General features: G+C 47.9%; 2 protein-coding genes across 2 annotated transcripts in view; one reads left to right on the top strand and one right to left on the bottom strand.

Moving 5' to 3' along the window:
• Window positions 1-17,262, bottom strand: part of LOC114844977 (ephrin type-A receptor 4-A-like) — an 18,912-nt gene extending 1,650 nt beyond the window's left edge. The window contains exons 1-17 of the mRNA XM_029132704.3: window positions 16,990-17,262; window positions 16,427-16,494; window positions 14,116-14,313; window positions 13,770-13,880; window positions 13,075-13,429; window positions 6,899-7,054; window positions 5,704-6,237; window positions 4,345-4,469; window positions 4,095-4,254; window positions 3,892-4,003; window positions 3,133-3,191; window positions 2,836-2,949; window positions 2,557-2,742; window positions 2,425-2,486; window positions 2,119-2,328; window positions 1,849-2,025; window positions 72-259 (exon numbers count right to left, since the gene is read on the bottom strand). Of these exons, the coding sequence (XP_028988537.1) occupies window positions 72-259; window positions 1,849-2,025; window positions 2,119-2,328; window positions 2,425-2,486; window positions 2,557-2,742; window positions 2,836-2,949; window positions 3,133-3,191; window positions 3,892-4,003; window positions 4,095-4,254; window positions 4,345-4,469; window positions 5,704-6,237; window positions 6,899-7,054; window positions 13,075-13,429; window positions 13,770-13,880; window positions 14,116-14,313; window positions 16,427-16,494; window positions 16,990-17,131 (2,957 nt within the window). The 5' untranslated portion in view covers window positions 17,132-17,262. The remainder of the gene's footprint in view (window positions 1-71; window positions 260-1,848; window positions 2,026-2,118; window positions 2,329-2,424; window positions 2,487-2,556; window positions 2,743-2,835; window positions 2,950-3,132; window positions 3,192-3,891; window positions 4,004-4,094; window positions 4,255-4,344; window positions 4,470-5,703; window positions 6,238-6,898; window positions 7,055-13,074; window positions 13,430-13,769; window positions 13,881-14,115; window positions 14,314-16,426; window positions 16,495-16,989) is intronic.
• A 6,392-nt stretch (window positions 17,263-23,654) lies between these two features.
• LOC114844980 (C-C motif chemokine 20-like) lies at window positions 23,655-25,005 on the top strand. Its single transcript, XM_029132712.3, has 4 exons — window positions 23,655-23,811; window positions 23,895-24,015; window positions 24,388-24,465; window positions 24,582-25,005. Exons 1-4 carry the CDS (start codon window positions 23,658-23,660, stop codon window positions 24,706-24,708), a joined length of 480 nt encoding a protein of 159 aa, XP_028988545.2. The 5' UTR covers window positions 23,655-23,657; the 3' UTR covers window positions 24,709-25,005.
• Window positions 25,006-25,567: the final 562 nt, after the last annotated feature.

Here is a 25,567-nt window from a genome sequence, read left to right on the forward strand (position 1 = left end):
GGAACGCGGGGGGTGAGAAAGACCCCGGCGATGAGCGAGCGCGGCGACGCAGCGCTGGGTCCGGCACGTACCTGTCGCCCCCCGTCCGTCGCAGGGTCCCCGGGTTACGGATGAGTTTGTCCAGCATGCTGAGAATCTGGCTGAAGGTGGGCCTCTCCGCTCGCTCCCTCTCCCAGCAGTCCAACATGAGCTGATGCAACACAACAGGACAGTCCATGGGCGCTGGCAGGCGATAGCCCTCCTCGATCGCTTTGATGACCTACAGGGTGGAAACAGTACATATAAATATATATATTAGTATATTATATGTAGACATAATATACTGTTCATACTGGTACTGGGTTAAAGACCCACAAACATTTTCCACAGTTCAATGCTACGTGCTAATAGAGCACAATGTTCTAATACATGGTATTTAATATTATTATTCCCTTTATATATTTAACATTGCATTGCATAGTGTTGTAAAGGAAATGATTACAATAAGATGACCACTGTCTATTAAAAGAAACCCCATTCCAGCAATTTGACACTGTCCTGGGCTGATGAAGATCATGTGGAGCATGTCGTCTGTAATATGATGCAGCTGTGAGCAGTTTTCTGCGTATTGCATCACAGGAAGTGGAATTTGAAAAAAAAAGTCTAATATTTAAATAATACATGCACTACATTAAGTTTAGCATGAAGTAAATGTTTTAAAGCTTCCTGTTTTTAGCTGTGAGATAAGTTTCACTAAAACAAATAAGTAGATAAAGAAAAGCAGCACAGCGACTACCAATTTGCCCAGAAAAAAAATAATGAAATAAAACGTGTCTGGAGAATATCTCATCAGGAGCGCACAAGTGCTGCAGATGAAATCAATCATGTTTGAACATTTCCATATGCCACGCTGGCTCTTTGACCTACTCAGGCATAACAAGGTTTAAAAGCGAAGTGATTGCAAATTTGCTCTTAAACTGAATTTTTGTCTTAGGTCTCAAGAACTCTCCACAAAGAAAATGACTGAATGCTGCAACTTAACAGAAATATCCTTTTTTATTTTATTTTGAAGTCCAAATATTTGTTCTAACTGAATTGACTTTTGACTGGTGACGGTGCCGTCGGTTTCCGGTTCTTTTCTGTGCTCAATGTAAAACAGAAAAAATATCATTTAAATGAGGTCAAAGACACAAATCCAACTCTTTAATTTTTCTGCTGCCTGCTTCATTTATTCATCCGTTTAAGTGGAGTTAATTTAAGTAAAGTATAGTTTGACTTCACCAGAAAGACACAAATTATGTTTGGAGGAACCTGTAATTGAAGTTAATGTCTGTGGTTGTCAGAGTGCTCAGAAACCGAGCTATTAACACATGTTTAGACATGATCGCTGATATGAAAATTACAAATTATTATCATTTCTGTCCATTATTGCCTATCAGCTTGATAACTGAGTGGATGGGAGCGAGCACCTGAGCGAGCAACCACACACACACACACACACACACACACACACACACACACACACACACACACACACACACACACACACACACACACACACACACACACACTTTGACCATGTTATGTAAACAATTTTTTTGGAAAGTGAGTCTTCAAGTTCATAAACTGTAAACACTCATCAGATCTTAAGGTGCTACTTCCCACATCAACGTGAACCCACTGTACCAAAGCTGTGAGCAGCTGCTTTAGATAATAAGGCTGAACTGGAGTGTTTTAAAACACCAGGTTCTGTTCAACACTTAACTTGCCAGGGTTGCCTCTGCCTCAGATATGAGCAACGAAACAGGTTGGGAAGATAATACTCATAATATTAAGGTTGTGAAAATATATGAGGACAGCGTGACTCACATCCTGGTTGTTCATGTCCCAGTAGGGCCTCTCTCCGTATGAGACCACCTCCCACATGACGATGCCGTAGCTCCACACGTCGCTGGCCGTGGTGAACTTCCTGTAGGCGATGGCCTCCGGGGCCGTCCACCTGATGGGGATCTTCCCTCCGGGCGAGAGGTAAGTCCCAGTGGCCTCCTGAAACGACCAGAGCGTTATCTCGGATCAGTGATCGTTGAAGGCGATGGCTGCATGTGTTGACTCATACACTCCCTCCTTCGTGTGTCTTACCCTCGTCGTGTAGGCGGCTTCCGGGTCGTCCTCCAGAACCCGGCTTAGGCCGAAGTCGGACACCTTGCACACCAGGTTGCTGTTGACCAAGATGTTCCGCGCCGCCAGGTCCCGGTGAACGTAGCTCATGTCCGACAGGTACTTCATGCCCGAGGCGATGCCTCGCAGCATGCCCACCAGCTGGATCACCGTGAACTGGCCGTCGTGTTTCTGGAATGTTTGGATTTGAGCCGGTCAGCATGGACACCCACAGCTACAGCGCCAGGGGAGCAGGCTATGCGTTGAATGAGAATGAAATACACATACTCGAAGAAAAGCATCCATGGACCCGTTCTCCATGTATTCTGTGATGATCATCAGTGGTTTACCTAAAGAGGTAGAAATGTATAAATAACCAGAAGAACTGCACAGTGCACATTATGTTAAACTGCTGCTCACATCTGGTGACGACGCCCTCCAGACGGATGATGTTGGGATGGTCGAACTGCCCCATGATGGAGGCTTCGGACAGGAAGTCCCGCCTCTGCTTGTCGGAGTATCCGGCCTTCAGGCTCTTGATGGCCACGTAGATCTCCCTCTTCCCCTGCATTCGAAGCCGACCGCTGCACACCTCCCCGAACTCTCCTACACGCGCACCGAGGCCGAGCAGCAGCGTCAGCGCCAACTAAGCATGTGTGTGTGGGTTTGTGTGTCTCTACTGGCTATAGACGAGCTCACCCATGCCAATAACTCTCTCGATGTGAATACTGCTAACATCAATCTCCTTGGCGAACTCGTGGATGGCCTGGTCGGGGTCCTCGTAGGTGAACGGGTCCACGTAGATTTTGACTCCTGACACACAGGAGAGGTGGAGGAGACGGGAAGTGAGGGAGGAGAAGGTGGGATGCAGTGGAGGATATGAAGTCTGTTATGTAAATATCTCTGGCAGTGTCCATAAGATGTGTGCAGGTGGATTAAAGAAATAAAGGCCACAAAAAGAAACCCCCTGCGGTTGTGTATTCTTGTGCAACGTACCTGGGTTGAGATGTTTCTCCTCTTCTGAGTCCTGCTTCGCTTTACTGTACTTGCTTCTCCTGTCGAGACACGACAAATGATGGATGTTTAACACGCAGGCTTGGAAGACAAGCGAGCGTCAAGGAGTCGAGCGCGAGAAAAGCATTTGCGTTTCCCCGTCGCAAGAACTGACGCGAAGGCACACATGTCACTGCTTTCGGCTCGCGTGCGCCAGTCGCGGCGCGTGTCGCTGGGATTTTGAGGATTCGCCCGAAATGGAAAGTGATGACAATGAGAACAGAGAGCAACGAGGCTGCGCGGGGAGGACACAGAGCGAGAAGATGAAAGCGTTTAAGGGGGAGGAGGAGCAGGGGCGATGCCTCAGGTAGCGCCAGATAAAAGGTGTTTTCCATTAAACAAAGAAACCGTGACATGCGCCTTTGTGGATTTGCAGGTGTGTGTGTGTGTGTGTGTGTGTGTGTGTGTGTGTGTGTGTGTGTGTGTGTGTGTGTGTGTGTGTGTGTGTGTGTGTGTGTGTGTGTGTATGAACGGAAGCTGACACACAGGTTTCGCTGCTGAAGAGACAGTAATGACAAGTCAGGGACAAAGGGATTATGACTGTCTCCACTCTAATCCCCTTTAGAGGCTGCAGGTATCACACATATATTATTTAGCAGAGGAACTGTGTGTTAGTGTTTGGTCAACTGTGCCGGGTCAGGAATGCGTTGACGGAGAACTCAGCGGGCCTAGAGCCATCAATGCTAATACTTGTGCTTGTACCTGCGGCTGATGATGAAGACAGCAGCGGAAATCAGCAGTAAAACTCCAACCCCGCTGATAGAAAGTAGCAGGAAGGCCGAGTTGACGCCTTCTCCAATCAGAGGGAAGGGATCTGTCCGGGACGGGACGGACACGGCAGTCAGCGCAAAGAGATCACAGCGCAGGGATTGAAGGCAACCTCTCAAAGCGCGGACGTCACTGACCTGAGTTGGTGGAGAACTCGAAGGGAGCGCTGAAGTCTCCGTACCCGGCGGCGGTGCGGGCGCGCACGTGGAACACGTACACGGTGAGCGGGTTGAGGCCTGCGACGTCAACGCCGCGGGAAAAGGTCCTCATTATGCGGTAGGATCGCTCCCTCTGATCCTGATCGTACGGGACACAAACAGCGCGGCGTTGTCAGCCAACGAGCAAACCGCCGCCGTTCAACGCGGCCGCCGTTAGCCCGCCACTCACCTTCTCGTAGAACTTGACCTCGTACTCCAGGATGACCCCGTTGGGTCGATCCGGCTGTTGCCACGACAGCGACAGGCTGTGGCGGGTGACGTCGGTGGCTTGGACGGTCGACACCGTGGAAGGAGCTGAGGGGGAGGGAATGATGGGGAGAGACGCGTCACCAAGCCGTGCGACGACGGCGCTAATTCCATGATGCTGCTTAACAATAATACATGTGGCGCCCGCTGACACACAGATACTGATCTGAAGCTCCCTCGCTCCGGATCCACAGAGACAAGTCTAGCCCCCCCCCCTCACGTCGCTCCACCATGCTGGCGTTCATACCATACCTGGCCATATGGCGGTGCAGATTGGGCCTGACACATCCCAGACACGCTCTCACGCTGAGCACACACAGCTCGGTTATTTCCCCGGGGCGCCTGGACCTAAGCAGGTGCGCCGCTTTCGAAAATGCCACCGTAAAGACTTAAAGGCAGCGGCGGTTGAGATGTAACAGCGGAAAAAGGAGCGAGCGGCGCGCTGAAAGCTAATGGGGAGCATGTGTGAGGGGCGCCGCGCAGCTGCTGACGCTTCCACAGCCGAAATGAAACACGCCGTAAAAACCCGGGTGATTTTTCAAGCACTTCCGCGGTCACGAGCTGACAAAGCCCCGCGCTAGAAATGTGCTGTAATTGACTTTATTATATCTGCGTTCCCCCCAGACAGCTCAGTCCATTTGTATTTAAGTCAGTGATTTACATTCTGAGAATGCTTTGTGACACGCTCTCCAGAACCCCCCTATAGTTAATACAACCGTTGTTGGTGTAGGAGGACAGAGTAATAACTATGGCAACGATGACAGTGATAGCGTGAACAAGTATCCAGTCGAGGGGAGAAGGAAAGTGGATGTTCTTCTCTGTCTGTGTGATGGATGTGTCTCTGCGTCCTTGTTCAACAGTAAATTGAAATTAAAAGCTGCAAATCTGTTTAAATCTAAATCTGCGTTTCAGCTCGGTTTGGCTGATACTTCTTCATCTAAATACTTAGAATACAACGAAAAGTTACACAACTACAGTTTGAAAAAGAGACTTCAACCAACACTTGCTGTGTCAAAAGTATGTCTTCCAAACCACTTCCTGTCTTTAAGAGGAAAAGCTTAGGTGACCCGGGGTAAATATTACCTTCATGTGCAGCTGCTGCTGAGCCTGTTCCTATCACGCTCGTATAGACGTTAACATTCCTTCCCCGTGGGCCACATGCACTGAGTAGCCGTGAATCGTGCTGACCCACTTACAGACAGCCGACGGCCATAAGCAGATTTTGTTTTACTACAACAGTCGACGCTCTCGCAAACATGTTTATCACACGCTCGCTTCTCACCCGCTTGGTTGGTGGTGACGGTGACGGACACGCTCTGGGCGGCCCCTGCGCCGCTGGCCTGGGAGACCCCGTTGCGCGCGTGGATGATGAAGGTGTAGTGCGTGTGGGCCCGCAGCTCGCTCACCACCACCCTGGTGGTCGTCAGGCCAGTCTGGCCGGGGGCGAAGAGCACGTCGGAGCCACAGGGCAGACACAGCTGAGAGCTGGAGGCGGAGCCGGAGCCGGGTCGCGGGTAATCCCCGTGTCCCGGTCGGCTCTGGAAGACGCCTCTTCCCGACTGGACCTCAGCACCCACAATCCCCTGGTCCGCCTGCATCCCGAGGCCCATGTGCTGGGCCTCCAGCTGGGAGGCGCTGTGATTCCTGGGGAGGGCTTTGCCAGCGCTCGGGCTCTGGCCGCCTGTTTGGCAGATGAGACACTCCAGGCTGTAGCTGATGTCACTGCGTCCACCCAGCCGGCGAGGGGGGGCCCACTCCAGCACCACCGAGGTCTCGTTCACAACTGAGATGAGCTGTTGCGGAGCTGAAGGCGGCTCTGAGGAAAGCACACACATAAACTTAAGCGTGAGCAAGAGCAACCCCATACTGAGAATGGGGTGGGGGCACCCCAGTTGAAATGTAGACATCTGGCAGTCGAAAACCATATCGTTCAGATGCTTTTGATGGGCTGGATGTTTTCTTCTGTGGCATTTCTTTTTTGTGTGAGTCTCAGTGACTGTGTGTGTGTGAATGTGTTTTCATTTTTCCCAGGCCAAGAAAACCATGTGCTGTATATAGGCATAATTAAGTTTACGACACAGAGCGAGTCTCCGAGTCTGTCACACACAGACTTAGAGAGAGAGAGAGAGAGAGAGGGAACATTTATTCACTTCTCAATGTCTTTAGTTATCGCTCCCAAACAGGATGTAGATGGTGGCTTAGTCATAAGTAATGGGATCATGACACTGGGGTGGCATTCAGACAGGTTTGTCTCCTCCAGCTTGGCAGACACACACAAGTTCAGGAGGACAATGAGTGTGCTTTTTTCCTCGCAGGCCGTGCACACACACACACACACACACACACACACACACACACACACACACACACACACACACACACACACACACACACACACACACACACACACACACTGCCTGTCTTGTCGCTTATTGATTGTGTTAGCAGTGTACGTGTAGCTGTGGGTGCGCCCTTACGGGTACAGGCCATGGAGGCAGGGTCGCTGTCGGCGCGGTAGAAGCCCAGGTGGCAGTCGCAGGCCGTCGCCGCCTCCCGGAGCGAGTGGCTGTGTGGAGGGCACTTGGAGCATCCCGCGTCTGCGGACCGAGCCCTGTAGAACCCAGCAGGACAGGCTGTGGAGGAACACGGACCGATACAGGGAGAGGACTTGAGTGGAAATGAAAAAGCACGTATCGTTCCCAAAAGTGAAGAATATAATGGCATGAATACGCTTATTAAGTGTGCCTTCATGTAGTAAACACTGTCTTCTGTCCTTTGCGTTTGACGAGCAAATAAAAAAACACCTAAAGGAACAAGGAACTGATCAGCTCCCACTCACACGCACCAGAAACACACGGACTGAATCCATCAAAACTCCAAGGTGCCGGCAACCCACACAAATATAATTGACATTTAGATACATGAAGGAAGAGAAACAGAGAAAGAGAGAGGGTGAGAGAGAGAGATAGAGAGAGAGCGAGCGAGAGGGAGACGGGGGACAAATCTTCTCTCTGTATACCGAGGAGTTCACGCATTGACACAGCAACAATGCAATAAATGAGTGCATAATTATACTGCTTGACATCTACTGGTGCAGCAGACGCGGTGGCACAGTGCGGCTGCTCACAGACATTTTTCTCTCTTTAAATTCAGAAGGAAATCCTCCATTTGTTTCAGCTGCAATCATTCTCGACACCTTCTTTTTCATCATTACACCCTATTCATTCTCCTTCCTCCATCCCACCATCGCTGCAGATTCCCTTCCCTTTTTTTTTCCCAAACCTTTCACATTTCCAAGGGAGATGAAGACATCCCAGTGGGAGTGGATAGGAATGTGGGAATGATGTGTGTGTGTGTGTGTGTGTGTGTGTGTGTGTGTGTGTGTGTGTGTGTGTGTGTGTGTGTGTGTGTGTGTGTGTGTGTGCGTTCGAGTGTGTCAGCATGCTTTATGACACTCTCATCAGTAGATGAGAGGGAGGAAGTCTCCTCTGTAATCTACTCACCAACCATCCTGCCCCATCTGTGTCAGCCTCCGTAGAGTCGCTCTTTCACACACTCATTTGTCCTCTCTTTCACATCTTCCACAGCCTCCCTCGTTTGCTCCTCGTTCGCTTCCTTCTCGACCTCTACTTATCTGTGTTTGTGTCTCTGATAACGCTCCTGTTCGGCTATACCTCCCATCAAAGCCTCAAAGCCAGCTACTAATGTTTATGAGAAATATAATATCAATACAAATTCCATGATAATAATAGTAATAATATTAATAAGGCACCGCTGAAAACTTCTCCAATCAAAGCCTGTAAATTCACAAACACATCTTACGCTGATAAGAGAGACTTTCATCTAGTGAATGACTCATTATATTGAGTCAGCTGATATCACCAAACGCAAGATAAGACACTGATTTATCATTTTTCTGCTGTTGAGCACATTCCCGTGTTTTTAATCATCAAAGTAGGTAAGTAAGCCTGCGCTGGGAAAACTATTTGACCTTCTAAGGTTGAATACAGAGTCCAACAAGACCCTGCCAGAGAAAAACAATGCCTTTGTCCCTGTCCCACCCAATCCTCCGTCCTTGTCGCCGACACGGAGGACAGAAGGAAGGAGGAAGAGAAACAAAAAGAAGGGAGCAAGTATCCCCAGCCGTAAAGCTCATTCAGCAGCCTCTCATGTCTCTATTCTCCCTGCTGTCTGCAGCTCTTTGTGTCTCTTTTTAGTGCTGGCTTCCACAGGCTGGTGAGTGCTACTGACCTGGAATAGGAGCTCATGAGTGTGTCATTAACCCGACATTAACCCTCCGCTACACAGAGCCGGGTTCGACCAATAAAACGGCGGAGATCGGGATAAAAACACGCTGATGAGACAAAGAGGCGGCCGCGGGGGGCGCGAGCGCGCACGTCTGCGGGTCCGTTCACGTTGTACCTGCGAGCGGGCACAATGGAGAGACTGGAATCAGCTGTTTGGCTGCGCGAGAGCGGCAGAGGGTGGAAAGGATGGGGAAGGTGGACGGGAGCCGGAGAAGAAACCCTGACAAAGAGCGGGAGATAAAACAGATAAAGAGTGAGGAGGAGGAGGAGGGGGAGACGCGGAGGGGAAGGTGCCCTTTGATTACTATCAGCACTGGCGGCATTTGCATATGCATTCCTCTGCTGCCTAAAATGCAAATGCGGCTCATTGCGACTCCAACTTACAAGCGCACTGTAAGAGGCCACGTGTGTGTGTGTGTGTGTGTGTGTGTGTGTGTGTGTGTGTGTGTGTGTGTGTGTGTGTGTGTGTGTGTGTGTGTGTGTGTGCGTGCGTGTGCGCGTGTGTGTGTGTGCTCCCCATGACCCCGTGTTATCTGTCATCATCCCTTGTTGCTTCTCATTAAAGGGGTGTAGATGGAGGAAGTACCCCTGACTGCTGCACTGTGACACCTGTCTGTGTGACGGACGGAGGGAGGGGCGGATTGACGGACGGACGGACGGACGAATTGATAGAGTGTCACCCGAGGAGGCGGGACACTATTAATCACAAAGGGCCTCACCGTGTTAATTAAAAGCCACAGAAACGCTGGCGAGGAGACCTGGCTCTTATCTATAGCTGACATTCCTACTGTAGGTAGTTTGCTGCCACACTCATATCAGCGCATATCTTCCGTCTCCGGTTGCATTCGGAAACCTCAGGAATGCGTTTGGTGGAATTTCAGGCTTTAAGGTTACACCGATTTAAATAAACACAAAGACAGTTAGTTTGAAATGCGTGTGGATTTCTGCGTGTCTGCCCAAAGCTAACAGCGCGAGCATTAGCATGTGAAAGGGGGCTCCACGACAATAACCCTCCTTCCCATCACACTCCGATCGCCCCCTGCCACCGGCAGCGGTGCTGGTGGACCCCCCCCACCACCCCCCCAACCGCTGACGGGGGATCAGGGAGAGGAGCGGCGATAGATAAAAGAGGGATAATGAGAGACAGACAGAGCGACAGGGAGAGTGAGCGGCGCTTGTTCCGCTGCCAGAGACAGACTGGTGGAGCTGGCAAGCGTCCTCCACAGCGAGCTCAACCTGGGAGAGGGAGACAATAGCGGACGCGCGCACACGCGCACACACACACACACACACACACACACACACACACACACACACACACACACACACACACACACACACACACACGCTCTGTGATGGTGGAATGCGAACCATTCCCCCCACCTGAGTTTGGCTTGCTTCAAACAATCATGGGTGCCGTCCTACTGTCTTTCCCTGCTTTGTCACCTGCCACACACACACACACACTTCTCCCTCTCAGTTTGTCCTGCCACTATTTTTTAGACATTCCTGGGCAGGTCTCCAAACTGTGAGTTTATGGGAGGGAGGGCTTTGTTCGGCCGAAAATCTGAAATACAGCACACACATGTACACACACTGGTACACGCTAAATCAGCAATCCAACATGTCCAGAGTCCAGAAATGCGATGCAATAATTAGAGGGCCTGAATGCAGCGATTATGCACTCTTTCTCTCATCTGCTCACTCTGTGTCTCTCTCATGTCTCTTTCACTCGGCCCCATCTTTCCCTCCTCTTCCTCCTTTCATCCCTCACGTTCAAACGCTTTGCTGCTGTTGATGAGACACCGCAGGTGCGCTGGAGAGGAGCGCAGCCGTGAAATGTCCCCGGGGGCGACGCGGGGCGCACAGCGGAGCCGTCCAGCCCCCCCAGCCAGGGGCAGAACCGAGCAGCACCAGACGACGAGGAGACGGCGAAACCCAAAAGCAGGAGGCGCCGCTTGTACTTCGCCTCCGCAGCCGTTCGCATTTCACATTCTCTCTGTTGCCTCTTGTCTCCTCTCTCTCGCCTCCGATCCCCTCAGACGGATCGCAGCTGTCAAACTTTTGACATCTTCATCTACCTCGGTCGTGACCCTGCACTTTGCAGCTAAACTCTCCCTCTGTGTGTGTGTGTGTGTGTGTGTGTGTGTGTGTGGCTGTCAGTCAGGGTTTGACGTCTTCATCGGGCCGAGTCGTGACCTCGGTCTTCACCGGGGGTTTAAATAAAGGGGGAGTTCCCACTCTCATGTGTTTCTATACTCTTCCCCTTTGCTCCCAGTGACGGACCCCCCGGCGGGGGAGGGGCGCCTGGGCATTGATGCCTTCTGCTGTCAGTGGCCTTCTTTCAGTCCCCCTCACGTCCCATTCAACATCTAATCCCTTCTTCCTCCCTCGAGCTCCCCTTCACGTCTTCTGTGTCAACACTGAAAATGAACTTTTCACATTTCACCACTTTAGCTGCGTCTGCTCTGGTTTCCATTCAGTTAACGGAGCTCTGCACCTGGACTGCTGTTAATGTTAAACTGATGGAGAAATGTGCAGTTTATTGAAAAGCAAGACTTAGCAGAAATAAATACAGCGGTTTGTGGCTTTTTATCCACTGGGCCTAGACTGTATTGTGATATTCCTGTATTTGCTATAATAGGTGCTATTAAATATAGTAATAGATATAAGCTTGAAAGTTACTGAAACTCTTATCTTGTATTGCTTATTTAGCTCAGATCAGAGAACAGACAGCCTGGCCGTGTTTAGAGGTTGTAGCAGTGCCTTCTCTCTATTTGTTTAATATATTTAATTGAATTTACTATTCCACTAAACTGTGCACCCCATAAAGGCGGATGTGCATGGTACACGCCATTTCTCATTTCAGATGTCATTTCGTGAGATCTGAAAATATTGTTGGGTCTCTCTCCACATGGTCTGTGTCTATCTGTCTGTCTGTCTGTGAGAACGTGGAAGGCTAGTTTGACCTTGGTGACGGGAAGAGAGACAGATCTACCATCTAAAAGCTCTCCCAAACCTGTCGGCCTCATCTCTTAACCCCCCAACCCACACACACACACACACACACACACACACCCCTTCCCCAACGCTCAGCGCACAGATTTTACACTTAAAATGAGAGCAGCTCTGCGGCGTCTATCCAATACTGCAGGGTCAGAGTTTTCGCGGGGCGGTATTCCGTATTCATCCAGACTTTGATGGATTTCCAGCGAGGCAGCTGAGCCCCGGCCAACAACCTGACAGGCCGCGAGACCGGGAAGACAGAGAAGAGAGCCGCAGATAGATAGATGGCACTTCACATCTGCTGGAGGTTCAGCCGAGTCAAGGGTCTCTCCTAAATCAAGCTGAGGAAGAACATCTTTCAGGCCTCAGGGACCAGCTCCTCCTCCTTTAAGGGGGAACAAACGGGCCGAGCGGGGTGAAGGTTTCAGTCCACGTTTGTCACATAGCGTTTGGGCGACTGCTTTTTTCTCATTGCAAAGAAGAAAAAGGTTTTTTCTTCCTCCCTGTCGCCAACTGGCACCAACTGCACCCTTCGCTTTACTTCCGTCCTTCTCTTTATCAATGTCTCTTCATTCCTCTTTGAATTATGGACCTGTTTGTTATACAATTAGCCTGCTGGGAGAGGCTTCATAAATAACACTGAGAGGGCAGATCAGTGAGCTGCTCCCCCTTTGCCTCTCTACGGTCTCCGTCCATCTGCGTATGTGTGAGCAAACATGTTGCATGTCCACTGTGTGTATATGTGTGTGTGTGATGTTGTGTCTCCACCAAGTCTGGAGTCCCCCGTTCGCCCCACTTCCTCACGTCAACGCACACATTTAGTAGCCTTCACTATCGCGGCGCTCGCTTCCAAACGTTACACGTCATCTGCGCCACATGTACTGTATGTCGGTGAGAGGCGCGAACAGCTTGCGTATTTGTTATCATAAACTTCAAACCAGATTTGTAAGTGATAGAATTGATTTTTGTCCAGATGGCTCGCACTGAGACCTGAGAGCCTTTAAGGATACGAAACTGACTTGACGAGGGTATTGTTGTTTCCTAAGACTCCAGTGTGGACGATGATCGTCGTCAGTTAAAGCGTCCCATTACTCGCCGGCAAACAGGATTTCTCCACATAATACTTTAAATAACCCACAGAATGATCAGGCAGGTGTTAATTACTACACAAACCAGAACCCAGTCACTGTTTTCCATCATTAGTGAGCAGCCACGCTCTGCTAACTCTTACTCACAGAGACATGGGATTTAAAAGTGTCAACGCAAAGGAAGTGAGAAGTGCATTTGAGTCCGAAGCAGATGAGTCAGAGCCTCATAAAAACAAACCCTGCATGACTTACCTTTACACGCCGCTCCCCTCTCCTCGTATCCTGGGTTGCACAGGCATCCACCGATGGGGACCAACCACTCTCCGTCGGCGCCGCAGTACATTTTGGGCTCCTCTTTCTCCTCCGACTGGTCGACACACGACCCCCTGACCTCCACTAACGACGAGGTGTCGGCCCCGGTGACGGTGTCGGGAAAAGTGGCCAGGTTGCGTATGGTGAGCGGGCACGTTTTGTAGAAAACCCGGACGGAAACCAAAGCGATGCAGGCGCCCACGTCCTGAAAGGCCAAGTAGAAGCCCTTCCGATTCGTCACCTTCACATCCCGCACCTCGGTGTTCAGTTTCATGATGCGGTCTCCAACGTCCACCTGGATAGAAGGAGCACGGAGTCAATGAAATGTGCAGTAAACTGTGTCGGCCCTTATTAAGTCAGTGTGTTTGTTATTTAGCCACGGCTAATCTTCACTTTTTCAGCACTTGGCTCTTATTCAGATGGACGTGTATTGATTCCAAAGGTAAAATAAGCTGCCTACGACGCTTAAAGTCAGAAGTCATTTTAGAAAGGGCTAAGCAAACGCTACCTGCCAACATGTAGGTGCTTGTGAAACAAATTAAAAAATTACAGGCGGGGGCGGGCGGGTGTATCACGAGGAGAGGGGGGAATTAAGGTGAGTGGAGACGGGAGGAAAAGCTCAAGGGCTGAGTTACCTGGGTGAAGCTCTCATCCGCCGCCACAGTGTCCACCTTAATGAAGCTGCTCTCTTTGATGTAGCTGTCTTTGTCCTCGTTTGACTCGTGGTAGTACAGATTGAATGTCTCCTACGAGACAAAACCCACAGGAAAAGGTGAGACATCTATTTATCATCATCAGTGCTCATCGCTTCTCTTATTATGATAATGAGTCAAGGCGTAGAGAACCAGCAGCCACGGTCCATAATAAAGCTTTATCTGCATTTCTCTGTCCATTAACTCACTCATCACGTACTCATACTTTTTTGAAATGCTTCTATGTGCGAGTTTTCTCCCAAGATGTTCTGATCCTGTTTTCCTGTACCTTGCAGGTTCCCGTGACGCCCGGCAGGCTGTTACAGTCTCTGAGGGTAAACTTGACCTCGACGTAGACCCGCTGAGCCCCGGAACGAGGGATCCAGTCCGTCCTCAGCCAGTTGTTCTGGTTGGGTTCTAGAACATTACACACCTGGTATGTTCTGATTGGGATGTTCTTCTCATCCATAATGCTCACTTCCTCCCACTGTAAATACAGACACATACAACTCAGGATGCATACTGACAACATTAGGGGCCTCTCTGGCTCATTTACTACATTAGGAGTGTGGTTTCTAATTTCTCATTACAAACCGGAATTGCAAAAGCCAGATTTTAACAATGTTTGATGAAGTGGAGTAGCCAGAAAATAAAAACCTGGAAACAAATGACATAGAGAATTGTTACTGAGCTACTGACAAGTACTTGAAAAGGTCCCAGCAGCCGTAAATACTGTCATAAATAAACAATAAATGTTCATAATAATAATAATAATAATAATAATAACAATAATAATAATAATAATAATAATAATAATAATAATAATAATAATTACAGGAAGGTTAAAGTCTGTCCTGTTTAACCAGTAGGCTCTGACAGCAGTGTCAAGATGCAACTAAACTTTAGCTTTCAACACAGAACTAATATACAGTAGACAATTGGTGAAAGAAGAAATATTCTTGCTAGACCCTGTTTTCATCCAGAAACTTCTGTCCTCCTCAAAAGAAAAACAAGATCAAACAGATTTCAGATTCTCCATCCGCATCCTCCCGTCCGATCCGCTGCTGTCTCTAAAACTCACAGACTAGCATTTATTCTTGCATCAATATCCTGCAGTGGACACTGGTTCAGATTTGTTGCAACTCCAAGGATTTTACAGGCACATTTCCATGAAAGTGAAACAGCTCAACCTTCACTGCACAATCCATCTCAATAGAATCAACTATTTGCCTTGTACCGTGACCCTTTAAATGACCGCAGAGCCTCCCAACTCCAAATTGGCTTTTTATTGCCACTGAATAATAATCTGCTCTCTCCCTACTAGTGAGAGCTGTATACACTCTAAACACGCCGTGTCGAAGGAGAGAAGAGAGACAAAGCTGCAACGACAGCCAGTGTGTGTGTGTGTGTGTGTGTGTGTGTGTGTGCGTGTGCGTGTGCGTGTGTGTGTGCGTGTGTGTGTGCTGGAGGGGGATCTAGGTGTGTCTAATTGAGCTGGATCGATATGCAATCAGAGCCAATCTTATTGGGTAATATTGATTTATCAGATATGTTAATAATACTGATTTATATGTGGGCACATGCATAAAATGATAGAAGTATTATATCAATCTAATGTGTCATAAATAATAAATGTTTCATATTTAAATCCAGCACCAGTTTGAAGCTTTGGTTAAACTGTGTGCTTCATATAGAGGATGGGGACATAAAAGCGTGTTCACATAAGCAGGAGCATGCGCATACAGTCAAGTCTTTGTGTAGGGAGCGTGTTTGTGTGTTGGTGTATGGTCCTGTGTGTCGACGCGGGGCATGTGCGCATTAAGGAGGAGAGCTGTGAAAAAGCTGTCATGGAGGATGATGCCTCCTTGTGCAGTCTCCTTCAGAGTCTTTGTCAGCAGACAGAAATCACAGCTGTCAGGGGGGAAAAGCTTTGCACTTGCCCCCAACCACACAGTGATGATGCTTTGTGTGTATATGTGTGTAGCTAAGGGATGCAGAAGGTGGGGAGGGGGGTGCCTGTAATCAAAAGCTCAGTGCGTGCGGACCAGGACCCCGTCAATCAAGAGAATGTGAGAGAATGAGATCATGCTGAGGGAAGAAATAGGAGTCAAGTTTACCAATAACTCTTAAACCGACAAAGAAGTGAAAGAGATACTGAGCAAGAGGAGAAGGGGGGAGGGTTCGGAAGTGAGGGCACATGGACGACAAATCAGGGGACCAACCACAAAACGTACAAGATGAGAAGAGATGATATAAAATGATATTTCTAGGATTCACTCTGGCAACTGCACGGTAGTAAAAATCCCTAAAAAAACGACTCCCACCACCAAGCTGGTTTGTGCCTCTCCCTGTGCCAAACGCAACGCCAGCACTCTCATATTAGCACTTAGGCTTGGTGAACAACAGCACATTTCAAAATCTGTGGGACGATTATTTACAGTTTCCAAACCAAGTGTGTGTGTGTGTGTGTGTGTGTGTGTGTGTGTGTGTGCGTGTGCGACAGAGAAATAAGGAGTTTGTGTTTTCCAAGGAGAGAACAGGTTGTAAACAGTGTATCTGTTTAAGTAAAAAGAAGCAGGAGAGAAAAGGCTCCCACTCACCCCTCCCTCTGAGGGACTGGCTGCCCATTTCAGCTCGCCTGGCACTGTCCGCGTGTCCAGCAGGGTCACTGAAATGCACACACACATGCAGTTGATGTAGAGGCAATCGAATTAAGTAAAATAGTAAAATACTATGACTTTAAGAATTTAAGATGTTTTTTTTTTATTTGGGAAAGGTATCACATTACTACAAAACCAGACAATAGCAGAGTTGAACTCTTCCATATTGTCATTAGTTCTAATATATAAGAACAAATACATGAGACCTTCTCTAAAATTGATAACAACTCAAAACAATAAGCAGGCAAGAGAGCAGCCTACGAACGCTCTTCATCCAAATAACAGTTTATAAATCGTATTACTGTAAAGGAAAAAACAAAATCTAGTCTAAATTCAGAAGAAATCGCGGTTATATTATCTAAAAATCCAACTTTTGGCTGTTCGGCGTTTGCGTATATTCGCGCGCGTCGCTCTCGCGTCTTTCCCGGCTGGAAGAGCGGAACCCGAACCGCGTCGCCCGGTCCGGACGGTGCGCCCCCCCCCCCCCCTCCATCAACGCTTACCCTCGTTGGGCGGATAAATCCTCGTCCTCGAACTCGAAACTAGTGTTATTATCCAGATGAAGGTGGCCAAGGCTCCCCGTAGACGCGCAGCCATGTGTGCGTGCGCTGCGTCGGCTCTGCGCGCTGGCTGAAGCGGCTCCATCCCGGTGGGAAAAGTGTGCGTGAATGAGCCCAAGTGTGAAGGCGAGTTGGATGCAGCGGCGGATACTGGGGCGGTCTCTAGCACTCACACGCTCTCAGTGATGGCAGCGCGAGTGGCGCGAGCCAAACGACGGCCCATGTGTGCGTCCACGCGTTTCCCTGTAGTCATATTTACTGCATATGATGATGCAAGTAACAGCACGCAAGTTAATACTTTTAAATAAATCGGCTTTGGGATATTTGTAATTAAAAGTATTAGCTCTCTTCCCTGCAGACAATATGTTGCTGTAAGTTACTTAAACTATTTTTGACTTTCAGGGAGACATCCCATAATCCCCAGAATAACCCCTGCGTAAGCGTAAACACATGCCCTGGTGCTGTAGATACATTAAACAGTGATAATGTGAAGGACTCAGACTCTGTGATCAAAAATCGGCTCTCCGGTTGTTTTGGGTTTTTTTGTACTCGCACAGCTTGTCACATGAATTTTATATGTGCACTTGCCTAATTAAAAGATGGACTGTCTGAATGTCTGTGCCTTCATAGCAACCGAGGCTATTGGAAGCTCTTTGTCCTGCGAAGCGCCAACGCTGCAGAGCGTGACTGCAGCGCCACCTGTTGACGACAGGAAGTAGGAGAAGCCCACCGAGTGGTCCTGGGGGGTCCTGGAGGCCGTCAAGACCAATCAAACAAGCATTAGGGCGTTTAATAATTTTAACAGTCTGTCATCTGCACCTTTAAGTCATTTATTTTCTTTCTAGTTAAATGTTTCTGGACACCAGCAGCTTGTTGGTTGATAATCAGGCGACTATGAACGCTTGGGCCTCGTGTAGAGGCACGGCCCATCATGGCGGATCAAACAAAGAGCAGGCTCATGACCCGTCCTCCCACGCGCTCCCTCTCTCAAAGACTTGGTGAACGATCGCTCTCGAAGGAGGCGCAGCGTGAAGAAGTAAAGCGCTTTCGTTTTCATTGATCCTGTGGGGTTCTCCCCACTTCGTGTACATTTGAACCGCAAAAGGTGAAACAGAGGCGTGCTCTACTTTGTTTAGGTCTTGTTGTACAGTACACCCTGAAAAGTTCTCATACCCTTTTATTCAAAACGACCTTTTTAAGGCGGCGAATAGCGAGAGTCGGTCCGGCTGCAAGTTTATCAAGCACGGAACTGAGTGTTGAAAGCATGTGTGAGTGTGTATGTGCCTGTATGTGCTTGTGTGAGCCTCCATCTCGGGCTGATCTCCATCTCGCTTTGTGTCTTTGCAGTTGCTACGCCGAAACCATCTCGATCCCCTGTAAAGCCCCATAATGGATCCAGGAAGAGCATCTGGCGCTTTGTGACGCCAAAAGCGATCTCCCCGCTTCGACCTGCCACTCTTCCCCCATCCACCATAATACTGTTTTCACGTCGCATTCTCTCGAAGTGCCACGACAGACTGCGCAATCACAAAGGCCCAATTAGCCCAAACGGGATCACGACTTGGCTCCGGGACCCGACGGGCCAATCGGAGCGCTCGGCGTACGGCAGGAGCCTATGGGGCTGCGGCGCGAGTGGGCGGGACATGGTTGTTGGGTAGAGGTTACACACTGACACGGATGGAGAGAAGCCTGTTGTTTCTGGTCATTTGTGTCACCCAAGTTTTGATTGATGACCGTCGGGATGTTTTTCCCACTCTCTCCTGAGAGCCACAGTTCTCTGGAGGGGGTTTGCACGAGTCCCAGCCCTCGGACCCTTCTTCACGTTTGGCCATTAGCCACCGCGCCATACGAGCCCACAGACGTGCACGCTTGCTTTCTGCTCCTTCTCGGGGGCCCCAGATGGCTGCTGCCCACACATCTGTATTGTGAGGCATTAAAAAGAAGCTCTGCTTGTGTTTTCGTTGACGCACATGCCTGTGCGCCTGCATCTGTGCACTTACAGTACAGAAAACGAGTAGAATGGAACAGACATGTAGAAATACTGCAAAGTACTGTACTGTACATACAAGGTACCCAAATGTAAATGCACGCACGCATGTGAGCGTGTAAAGAGAAAAGCCCGAGGGACGGTAGGTGCGTGGGCGGCTGGGAGAGATGAACAAAAGAAGCAGAGAAGGGAGCAGTGCAAGTGAGGATGTGATTGGGTGGGCGGGTGGCGGTTATCTGGGGGAGGGGGGGGGGGGGGGGTGTTGAGAAAGGATCTTCCCTCAAAGCCTCGCTGAGATATTCCTGGAGTGAGTTAGGGTTTCTACACAGAGCGCTGGGAGCTCAGGCCCTTTAATATTCACATGACTAGACTAATATTCTCCGGGTTACGCGTCAAGCGGCAGATTTCCCAAATCTGTGGCGCACGCGCGATGGCGCGGTCGGACGGGAGCATTTGCATGACAGAGGCGTCCGGTCGGTACCCGGCGCTCTGCGCGGCAGCTGCTAGTCTGGCGCACGACTCGATTCACGTGTGTTTGTGCATGTGCGTGTTTAGCGTAAACAAAGGAAGAAGCGAACAGAAGGTTCCGTCGAACACCAAAACACCACGGGCGCCGCGTGCGTGTTCGTCGTGTGCTCATTTTGATGACTGGTGGAATCAACACGGCGTATATAAATATACAACTGTATATATATATATATGTGGGAGGACGTGTGTTTTTTTGCTGTGCTGTGAGGGTGACTGCATAAACATGGTGTCAGCCCGATGAGACGCTCCCTCCGGGCTTGGACAGGGGAGAGGGCGAGCGACGTCCCAGAACAGCCCCTCGCTCACCCGACGGGGCTCCGAGGCCGCGCTCAGACGCCGCGAGGTTCGTGCGAGAGGATGCGTGAGCGCGGAGCCGTCTTCCTGGGGATGTGGTCAGGACGGCGTGTGCGTGTTGTGAGTCTTTGTAGAAGCAGGATTGTGCGTTCGAGAGACAGACTTCTTCATTGTTCCGCGCCTCCTTATCTGCCGTCTCGGCGGAGAGCCCATGCTGTTTCCCCCCACAGCGGTGTGACCTGGCTGTGATATCGCGCGCCCTCCTTTCTGCAGATAACAGACCACCCTAAAAATACCCGTCTTTCTATCGCTCCAGCCGCCTCTCCTCTGTTCTCCTCACCTCTCCTGGCTGACTGTATCCTCCGGAGTCTCCCCGGCCAGGAGTGAGCTCTGCCAGACTGAAATACCTATGGGCGCTTCCTGGTGTCACAGAGGTCTTTTAATTCTATATTTTCCCCTCTTTTCATCCTCTAACGCTGGTTCTGTTGGAGCCCAGGATGTTGCAGCGTCGGCTTCGACAGCAGAAGTGTAACTCAGACTGTTACATCACAAGTTTTCTTATAATTTTCCACAATAATTCCTCACCCCCCCCCCCCCCCCCCCCCCGCCGCTACTTCAGTCACCCACACTCTGGACACACAGGGCAGATGGGATGTAGGAGGAGATGGTGAGGACAGAATCTGCCGGGCTCACATAATTATACAAGTAATTTACCATAAGTCCTCTATAAAATATTGAAGAGTGCATTGTTTTCCATGCCTCACGGGTCTGACAGTCTGGAACAATGCTAATTATGATAAACTAGGCATTTGGCTTTGAAGATCATGCCACGGCCAAGTGCTTTTAGAGCCTTTTCCTCCCTCATTGCCTAAACTCTCCACTGTTGTGAAGTGGTTTTAAGGGGAACAACAATACCCCTTCCTGTAGTTTCGAGGAAGTTTCTCGCTAATTTAAAGCACTTTTATTCCAGGCTACTCTTCCACATTTGACATGTGGGGTTAGAAAGTGTTGTTTCTGTTCCTTTTGTGTGCGTGCCCATGAGTGTGCGTGCATCCTTGCTTCTCTCTTGCCCCCAAGCCCACGCAGGTGACAGCGAGGGCCCTGTGTGGGTGGACGGCTCAATGGTGACCCCCCTCTTGTTACCCTCGGCCTCCCTCCTCTACCCTTTGCTATTTTCCTGCTCGTCTAACGGTGTGAGTCCAAAAAAGAGGGTGAGGGGCCCGGTAGGAGTCTGTTCGACACCCACTCTCAGGCAAACACACTGGCCAAAAATCTTCCGATCACCAGAATAAACATAAATAATTAAATGTTATTAGAATAAATGTAGTGTATGTCTTTTGATCACAAAGATGGGATCAAGTCAAAGGGAAAACATGGAAAGACTAAAAGAAAAGTAAATAACTATTTTCAAAAATCTACACAAATAGTATGAACCGCAGCTCTCAAATGTATTAAACTTATATAAGTGATGATACACAGTATATAAAAGCATCCAAATTCACACCTTTCTCACCTCTGAGCAGTTTTCTTAACTCATAGTTTTGGTTTTACAACCCACAAAAAAGCTTTCTTACTCAACCCTCTACGCCAGTTCCATTAACTCTGTTTACTAATGCAGATATTTTTAAGCAAAAATGCAGAAGGCTGAAATCAGCGGAAAATATCAGCAACCCGTTTGTGGACATTTGGTTGCAACATAGCGCTGGTGAGGCGCTGAGCAGAGCTGCAAGAGGAGCAAGAACTAGAAGTTAGTGACGTTAAATTAATGATGAGGAGGTTTTGTGGTTGCAAGCATTTGTTAATGATGCATTTACAGCTTGTTAAACTACCCTAAATAGCTGAAAACTCAATTTATTTAATTCATTTTCAGTTGTTTGGAAAAGAAAGTTTCGTCGTTTTCACGGAAGCAAAACAGAAAATAAGCAACAAATCTTCACATTTCACAGGCTTAGATTTAACAACTGATATCATTCTAATGCATTATCACAACAACAACTAACAGATGCAAAGCAATACTAAATTAAACATTGATGAAAATAACATGCGAAGCCGGCGTGTAACCTCACAGGAACTGTGCGTGTGCGTGCGCTGGTGCGGTATGTCAAGGAGAAAGACAGAGAGGCGATAAGAGGCTGTGTTTTACGGAGGATTAGCGGGGATTACGCTTTCAAACCAGACAATGCTTGGGTTTATCGCATTACCTTCCCTTTTATCGGTGCACACAATAGGCCGCACACACGTGTGCAGACGCACACAGGAACGGTGAAATAGAAGTCAATTAACAGCTGCCCATCTAGTGAAGAAACCGCTCTGCGTTGTGTTGTAGACAAGATGTGGCCATTGTTCCTCTACAGCTTGAGAAACAAAAGCCTGATTTTCCCCATTGTTGTTATGACAGACACTCAGGTTGATGTTGGACATTTACTTTGCATCTTTTTTATTACTGCCTGACAGCCATCAGTGGTTTGCAATAACAGGGGTTAAGGCAAAAAAACAACCAACCTGTGGTTAGACTACATCAAATGTGGCATGAATTGCGTGGGCCCGACTGCCAAGTGGAAGGGCATGAGTTTTTAAGAAGGTCACAGCCTGGGCAAGACATAACGGGAACATTTGAGTTATGATTTCTCAAACAGTGCTGAAATGACTACGCATAACAACCGAAACGAATTTAGGCAAGGTAACGTTGTCTGATGTAGTAAGATCTGGCAAACGAAACAAAAATCCCTACATCAGCAAAACAACGGACAACTAAAATTATCACTAGGTTCGTGCGGGAACATTATGCGGGAATGAAAATTCTGCTCATTTCTGCCGTGGTTTTAGCTTCAATCACATTCTGAGTAGCAACAGCTCGCGGCACAATATTGGAAGCTCCATCAACTGGCAGCCTGTCTGCAGCAGGATGGGGGCAGACATCTGCTCCTCTGGAGTGTAGCATCAGCGCTACTCTGAAATGGCCTTCACAAGCTGAATCACCCAACCAAAAATGTCTCCCCTGTGTCTGTAAAAAAAAAAAATGCTGCCTGACAAAAATACCTAAATGCCGTCACATACTGTATTATATATATAGTACAGTACGGCAGTGAGCAGAAGCCTTTACTGTATTCTACCATGCATGAGCTGTTCATTTTGCAATTAGTCATCCACATCTTGTAATTGTCAATTCAGAGGCGCACGAAGCGCCGCGGAGCATTTACGGCTTGAAGACGCGGCGCTTATGTAGGTCAGCTGAGCTAGCTTTGGAGTTTCTAGCTTTCTGCACGCTAAATAGGTCATGCTAAGGAGGCGGGGGGTTTTGACAAGCATCTCAACATCAGTTCCTACCACAAAGATTGCTGATTATGTAAAAGCCCCTGACTACAGCTTCAAGCCACAATATCAAATCATGACAATAGAATTAGGTTTCGTTGGGAGAAAGTAGGAAGCACAGACAAGTATCAGATACATGATTTGTTGTTATGTCACATACTTTTTATTAACGCAGGCATTGGGTGAGAGCTTAAGACGGTGCAGCACGGTGCAGCTTGGGAGAAATTAGAATAAACTGGGAATATGACAGCTGATGGATGAGCAGCAGTGGCATAAATGAAGAATGTCAGATGAATATAAATGGGGGCACACTGTTACATAATCCAAACGCATCAGTGAACTGCAATTCCACAAAAGTCAACGTGCCCACGTAAAACAATCTCAGCCTTGCGTAATGGCACTTAATTAGACAGCGTCTGCTCCCTTGCTACGATGCGCAGTGGGCTTCCTGTCCTCAATTTAGGAGCCACAGGTGACAAAAAAATGAGTCATGCCTTTAGTATATATATATGCTGAGGTTACGCTCTCTGTACGTTTTGAGCCGTTTCTCCGCACTGTCAACATGGTTCCTAGAGGCATGATCGCTGTGGCACCCGTCCTCCTCTGCTTCATCCTCGGCCTCCTCGGTCCGGCTTCAGCAGCACGTAAGTTCGCTTTACAGCATCTGTTTTATCGACTTGCTCAATAACAACAACTGACAAAACTGATTTTTTGTGTGTTTTTGCAGTGGGTTCCCATAGGGGCAAAAGCTGTTGTACAACATACAGTAGGAAACTGGTGCCATTCCAACATATCAGAGGCTACAGAGAGCAAAGCATCACTGAATACTGCCGGATTGAGGCCATCATGTAAGAATGGAGGAATTACTCAGTAAAATATTTATATGCACTGCTTTACACGGCCTCTAAGGAAGGGTGGTCATGGCTACGTTATTGCACTGATTTATTTTGTATTAATACAGAAAGATAATTGTTACATTACAATCATAGCGATGTCTGTGAAATTATTACTTATGTTGTGTTTAAAGATTTTTACGCCATTAGACTAAGGTACCTCTGAATATCACAATTCCATTCCATTACCTTCCATTACCCAAGATTTTTTTGTTATCAGTGCAAAAACCTACCAAGAAATGCAAACTCAGCTACTTTTAAATGTTTCATTACAAAGTAAAAACCTGCTAGTTTGTATGAAAATATCTTTTATTATTATTCTTACAGTTTCTACACGATAAAGAAGACTGAGATATGTGCGACTCGCAGAGACGCGTGGGTGAGGAATAATCTGAAGTTACTCAGGTATAAGACATACAGTACTACAACCAACTTGCTTTCACAGTGACATGACTCTTTAAATTAACTATTAAAAACTTGCTTTTTGGACATGATGTGATCTATAAACTTTTTTTATATAGTTCTAGACTGAAGAAGATGTCAGCCTCTGCTAAGCGTCCAACAAAGAACAAAGCTGCTGTCCCTCCAACTAATGAAGGCCGAGGTTTCTCCACAACCCAGTCCTTCTTTAATGGCACCGACTATTAGTCTGACCCCAGATTTATAGACAACTGCGTTTAAAAAAATTACATCGTAAAGCTGAGTTAGAAATAAACGATGTTGCCAATTTGGTACCTAAATATATGGTAATCACGCTTGCTTAATTGATCACTATGCATCATCATGAGCTAGGGGAACATTAGAAAACCAGCTTTGATACTACCAATGTTTATTAAGTGCTGAGCCATTTATGCCATGTTTTATTCAGCACATCGTTTAGTTTTATGGCTATTTAGTTTCCTTTGTGTAATTCTCTTAAAGAAATAAATTAACTTTTAAAACCTTTCAGAATTGTTGTGTCTTCATTATTTGACTAAATGTGTTGTGCAAATTTTATTGTCTCTAAATTCAAATTTTTTGAAGTAGCATTAGACAATACAATTATTTTGATGGGAAAATCTCTTATAATCTGTGCTGTATTTACCAATAAATGAGCTGTGAGTTTTAGGAGCGTGATGTGTGCCTCAGATGAGGATGACTAGTGTTTGAAACTTCTCAGTGAGCTTTTCTGCTCTCGTGCAAATGCGTGACATGATGATTTCAGATCAGCAACCCGAGCGGCGGATGACACGGGTAAAACAAATTGTGCTGTAGTACTGTTAACCACCCATAAGATGGCACAATTGATTCATTAGTCAGTTCCTCCTGACATTGTTCTTTAAAAGACTCATGGTCATTTAATAAACACGGCAAGCATTGATTTTCAGTATTAAACAGCACAGCAAGTGTAGATAGTTAAATTAATATTTATTTCAATTATTAAAAGAACAGCAGACAGCACTGAGCTGCATTAAAAGCTATACATTAATATATTAAGTAGCTGTATTGTTGGATGCCCAATTAACAC

Source organism: Betta splendens, chromosome 17 (assembly GCF_900634795.4).
Source record: "Betta splendens chromosome 17, fBetSpl5.4, whole genome shotgun sequence".
Classification (NCBI taxonomy): Eukaryota; Metazoa; Chordata; class Actinopteri; order Anabantiformes; family Osphronemidae; genus Betta; species Betta splendens.